The sequence below is a fragment of the Amblyomma maculatum genome, chromosome 11, assembly GCF_055883805.1.
Source record: "Amblyomma maculatum isolate TAMU_Amacu chromosome 11, ASM5588380v1, whole genome shotgun sequence".
NCBI lineage: Eukaryota > Metazoa > Arthropoda > Arachnida > Ixodida > Ixodidae > Amblyomma > Amblyomma maculatum.
In genome coordinates this window covers 6,702,449-6,708,281 of record NC_139354.1, presented here as the reverse complement: position 1 = coordinate 6,708,281, position 5,833 = coordinate 6,702,449, and the positions used below count along the sequence as shown (strand labels likewise).

The window sequence follows — 5,833 nt, the reverse complement described above, 5'->3', positions numbered from 1 at the left end:
ACCTTCCGGCGCGGCTCAGGTGTCCACAAAAACAAGTGTGACATACAGCGCCTTTCTCTTCCTGTGAACCAATCATTATATATTATTTGAGCGGCTTTGCGTACGCAATTGGCTGTTCTGTGTGGGCATTCTAAACCGCTTTTAATGGTGCCAAATACTGTGTACCTCGTATGTTGTACTACTCTCATAAACTGTCATAACTGCATTCATAGAGCGTTTGTTGTTGGCTATTACAGGCTTCTGCGGCAGCGCCAGAAAAAGCATCGCTCCAGCCCAATCTCGTCAAACACTTGATCTACCGGGAAGACACCCGGACTGCTACATGATACAGAATTTTTCGCAGTGCCGTCTGTTGTGCCGACTCTTCGGGTGTTTCTTCATCCAGAACTTGACCGAGCGGTCTTTCCTCAGGGCCACAGCAACGTGGAAGACACCGTACACCCTCTACGCCCTCGCATGGGCCTCGATGGTAGTGGTACTAGAAGGCAGTGGTGTCGTTCAAAGGGCCATGAGGGCACTTCGTTTGGGTGTCAACCGGCATTTCACCGACGTCTTGGCGTCTGTCCTAAATATCGCCATTATTCTCGAAGTGATGGTGAATTTCTCATGCTCTCTTTTCGGTACCACACGGATGCTAGACTTCTTTCGGAAGAGCGCCCAGTACGAAAAATCGGTGGCGTTTCGTTCGCCTATGAAACGTAAACCCTATAAAAGTGGGTGGCTGGTCAGCCTCCTGAGAGTCCTCATCCTAGCCGGAGCTCTTGGGAAGTACGGAATCTTCGTCAGTTTTCACGTGTATAGCATGTATACAGGGTCCAGTTTGGCATTAACGATTGCCCGGTCAATATCAGCGGCGGGGTACATGTTCTACAACTGCATCATGTATCTGGTTCTGAGGTGCACATACGATGTCCTGGTATCCTACATGCGCGACCAGAGGCAAGAGTTCGCCGAATTGCGCTGCGCCGTCGTCCCCGAGGTGCCACTGTCGAATGCGACCTCGTCCGCCATGACCTCGGCTTGTATGAAGGTCGAATCGATCCGGCTTAACGTGTCGAAAATTAAGGTACTCAAGACTTCTCTCCAAGACGTGTGGAGTCCGGCACTATTTTACTCCGCGCCGTGTTTGTTGTGGCTGAAGTGCGCGACCGTGCATGCATTTCTCAGCGCTCAGCATCCAACCTTGTTCTTGTACATGATCGCCTGCAATACGGTTCACAGCACGCTGAGGTTCTGGGAACTGTCTTTGGTCAGCCAGTCATTTCATGATGAGGTAAGTCGCAGGCTGGTTTATGTTGTCTTATAAGGAGACCTCATTGAGAGTCACATATCGATCTGTGTTGTTCAAGCGTGCAGGTGCACGCTCGGAGTCGATGCGCATGGGCAGAGTAGCCTCCAAGACTACAGTGTATATGCTTACCATCTATAGCGAATACAGCTTGCTGTTTTCACAGCTCGTTATCAGGGGCAAAACTTTTTTGGCTTATGGGTTGGCAGCGCCCTTAATCTTTCCGTAAAATCGTCTATAGCACGTAAGGTGACTTAGGTGCCCTCTAGAAGTTTTTATCAGACTTCGGTCTTCTGAGCACTCGAGCTTTATTTCAACGCATCCTGAGCAAGGAATCAAAGCGAAAATGGTAATATTCTTGTAATAAAGAAGATATTGACAGAGAAAAAATATTGTTGCAAGAAGCGATAGGCGAAAAAAAAAAAAAAACTGAGGCGCATCAATTTTGAGATTTCTAAGCTCTTTCATATGGTGCTGAAGTACGTGATCATACATATATATATATATATATATATATATATATATATATATATATATATATATATATATATATATATATATATATATATATATATATATATATATATATATATATATATATATATATATTATCTTCCTGCCACTGACGGCAACGCAGTTGAAGACTACCTATGAGATTGTATTCTTGCAGGATTTGCCTTCCCTGCTCTCAATCATGTGGAATGCTTTAGAGTTTCGTGAAAGCTACTGCATCAGAGCTTGTTACTCGCCGCGATCTTTATAGCATGAGAGGCGTTTCAGGGAAGCCCACAACCAATTTTTTAAGCGAGGTTTTCTGTTCAGATATTCATTTATCACATTACCCTGAGCGCCTTTTGGCATTATAATTGGAGGAGGGGGGGGGGGGGCAGTTACAACATAATCAGTACTGCGTAGTGGCAGGAAAAAAATAATACAAAAACTATAATGCAGCCTAACATGCACAAGTATACATATTGCAGCAGTGCGGCAAAAACTTAATTACATTTTACTGAAAAGAATTCCTGGGGCAACTTATTTCATGAATTTATTTCTAAAAACATCATTTTATTAAGTCCTTTCTGCATTTTATTTCTTTTACTTCGTAAATATTGCCCTTCTTGCTTATATATAGTCTAACGGCAATACATTATGGTTACGGTTAATATCCCTTTTAAAGTAAAATGTGTAAGAATGTATAAGCCTAAGTACGTATCTGCGCTCATGTAGTGAAATCCAGCTTAACGATTTCTGCGCGGTTTACACACTGAAATTCCTGCCGTAAAAAAAAAAAAAAAAAAAAAAAAAGAAAAACGGACAGCTAGGTTTTGGGCCTTGTCTTATTTATCAATATAAGTTTTAGCTTCAGGGTCCTATACTGTGCACGGGTACTCTAGTATAGGCCTTACATTAGTTGTCGGCAACAATTATTTGGTTTTTGAAGGAAAACACTTGTTATTGCTGCGTAGGAAACCTAAAACACGACCTGTTTTCGCAGTTGTGTAATTAATGTGCTGATGGCGGCACAGTTCACTAGTTGAATAGACACCAATGCATTTGTGGTCAGTGACGGAGGACAGCAAATGCACTGAGTTAAGGCTATTAGTGGATTCCAAGAGAGGACGAGTGTATCAGGGGCCTCAAAAGGTGGGCGGATGAGATAAGGAAATTAGCAAGCATAATAATTGCAGAGCTATCGGAGAGGCGCCTCTGCCCGTCAGTGGGCACAGTTAGACTCATAATTATGGTAGTTAGCCTGTGTGGTGATGGCGAGAATTTATGCCGCACCGACAGGGCGACTTCGCAAATAGTCAGCGGGTCTCCACCCAGTCCCTTGCCCCAGCTAATCGAAAACAAAAAGTTGCTGGCAGCCATCGGGCAAATATGAAGCTGGTTACTGTTACAAAGTGTTTGGATTTATTATAACGGCCTGGAATGCGTGAGACCATTGAGTGTGTACATTCTGCACTTTGGCCTTTCCAGGCTCACAAGCTGAGAGAATCTGTTCGTGCAACGAGTACCTACTATGGTACGGATCCGTACTTCAAGCAGGTAAGGCTTTCTGTTAATCGCACATACCTCAGGTGATGCGGTTTTTTATATATGCGTACGTGTCGCGCAGGTGAGGTTTCTGCACGCCTCTATCGTGCCAAAGGAATGGTTCCTGAGTGGCGGAGGGTTCTTCCGTCTGGACCTGTCGCTCATTGTCACGGTACGTTTTGATTAAAGGACATCACTCACGCGCTACCACTCGCAGAACCTCAAAGAATTTTGCGATAGAGCTGGTCTACATAGGTGCACGCATTGCACGCGCAGTTGCACCAGGTTTGAAGGCGCACCTACCACTGGACTGCCACGTTAAATAACCCCAGGAGGTCGAAATTTCAGGTGTCCTCCACTACGGCCTCTCTCATAGCCTGCGTCGCTTTGGGACGTTAAACCCCACAAACCAAACCATCACCGCACTGCACGTGCTGCGATCTGCGACGCACGCTGCCTCCATGGGGCCCGTTTTGCCAACGTTGCCAGGCCGGTACGCCGCGATTCGAGCTTGGTTTGGTATGGTTTGTCGGGTTTAACGGCCCAAAGCGACTCAGGCTATGAGAGACGCCGTAGTGGGGGACTCCGGAAATTTCGACCATCTGGGGTTCTTTAACGTGCACTGACATCGCACAGCACACGGGCATCTTGCTTTTCGCCTCCATCGAAAAGCGGCCGCCGAGGCCGGAATTCGATCCCGCTTCCTTGGGAACAGTAGTCGAGCGCCGTAATCACTGCGCCACCCCGGCGTGTAAATTCGAGCTTGATCTGGCCCAAAAGTCGCATGGAAAGTGCTGGCTACCGTGAGCGAAGTACCATCATGGCTGCGAACACGATTAGCTAAGGAGTGGAGAGTGAGGCCACTGCTTTCGCTCTAGTCTTGGCTGTATTACACCTATGGAACCTACCATGCAAATTGCCCGCAGCGTGATACGAATGCCGTACAAGGTGGCGAGTGCTTCGGTAATGAAATCTGCCCAGTGTCTGTGAAGAGGCCATAATAAATATGGCGGTGTCTACGTACACGATAAGTTCTTGCGGACGCTCCATCAGACAAGCGTCAGTTTCTGACCTTACGTAAAGAGCACTACAGTCTGTACGCATAGCCGAACGAATCTGTCCTTTTATACACACATCATCGAGTGTGCAAACGCGCTCTCGCATAGATATATTAGCCCTAGCTCTAATTATGAGCTGAAGTGCTCTTTCAGTTCCTATAATGTCCGTGATGATCACTGTAATAACCCAAGAAAAACGCTGTAGATTTCCATAGAGCTAGACAAGGAAAAGTGTAAACTGTTCGCAAGAATCCGGCGCGTAGTAGTGGTTTGCGCGCTTGGCTGAAGAAAGGAAAGGTCCCAGCGTGAATATGATTCACATATTTTTATTAATTTCTTCTTCGGAAGGACACTGTGCGCTTAGAGCTCGTTTACATGCCACTCATGAGGTAATTAATGCTTTCTCATTAAAACAAAGTCTGGGTTTCTGCCTAACTTGCGGAAAAGACCACCGATGGGATCCTTGGGGAAATGGAGGACCGCCTTCAGTGGGCCGCTTCCATAGCCGATGCGTATGATATCGACTGTGGGCTCCAGTGCGCTCCAGCCAAATCAGAGCTTCTATACATGTGAAAGCGAACCAAAACGATAACACAGCAATACATATGTCTCTTTGTCGGGAGGTCCTACCAAAGAAGTGCGAAGCTCCGAATTCGGGCCTGAAAATTTTGTTTAATGAAGTCTGGAAAAGAGAAGAAATTTATTATGCCACCGTTCCGTGAGGGGCATTTCGGCTACTGGTTGCCTCCAGGCGATGCCTGGCGACGTCTTATGCGCTGGGTTCGTGCTTCACGTTCGGATAGATCGTTCCGCTGAAGTTCCAGCTAAAAGGCCGGAGGCACGTAGCCGACGTTAATTAAATGTCTTCTGCACCGCCGCGGTTTCTCAGTGGTTAGGGCGCTCGACTGCTAAAACCGAAGGGAAAAGATTCAATCCGGACCGTGGAGACCGGTTTTTGATGGAGGCGAAAAGTTAGGCGCTCGTACTGTACGGTGTCGGTGTAAGTTAAGGATCCCCAATCGCTGGATTACTGGAGCCCTCAACTAGGACGTCTGTCTTATTCTGAATAGCTTCTGAAAGCGAAGCCTTATGTACGAAACCAAAGTAAATCTCCGTCCGTACGATACTTACAAATAAATAAACAAATGAATTAATTCATAAACTTTTATTAGTTTTTAGTCAATCAGTGTAACAATTAAGCATATATGCTTGTGAGGCTCCGCCTCACTTGGGCGATTTTCGGTATGTCCTTGACCTATTTTCTTTATCATCTTTTTTCAGATGATGAGCGCCCTAATCACCTACACAGTCATTCTGGTGCAGACAAGCAATGAGCTCACGCATCAAGGCAAGGATTTTAACACGACATCCAGCGGGTAATGATTATTTCAGTCTTCGTCGGATATGAATGGTGATACGTCATCGATTTTTTACGAAGGTTGCACTATTC

At 46.0% G+C, this 5,833-nt stretch overlaps 1 protein-coding gene across 1 annotated transcript; it reads left to right on the top strand.

Annotated features, from left to right (window-relative positions):
- The first annotated feature begins 322 nt into the window (after positions 1–322).
- Positions 323–5,763, top strand: Gr39a (Gustatory receptor 39a). The gene is made up of 4 exons (XM_084584381.1): positions 323–1,273; positions 3,269–3,337; positions 3,408–3,497; positions 5,665–5,763. Exons 1-4 carry the CDS (start codon positions 323–325, stop codon positions 5,761–5,763), a joined length of 1,209 nt encoding a protein of 402 aa, XP_084440507.1.
- Positions 5,764–5,833: the final 70 nt, after the last annotated feature.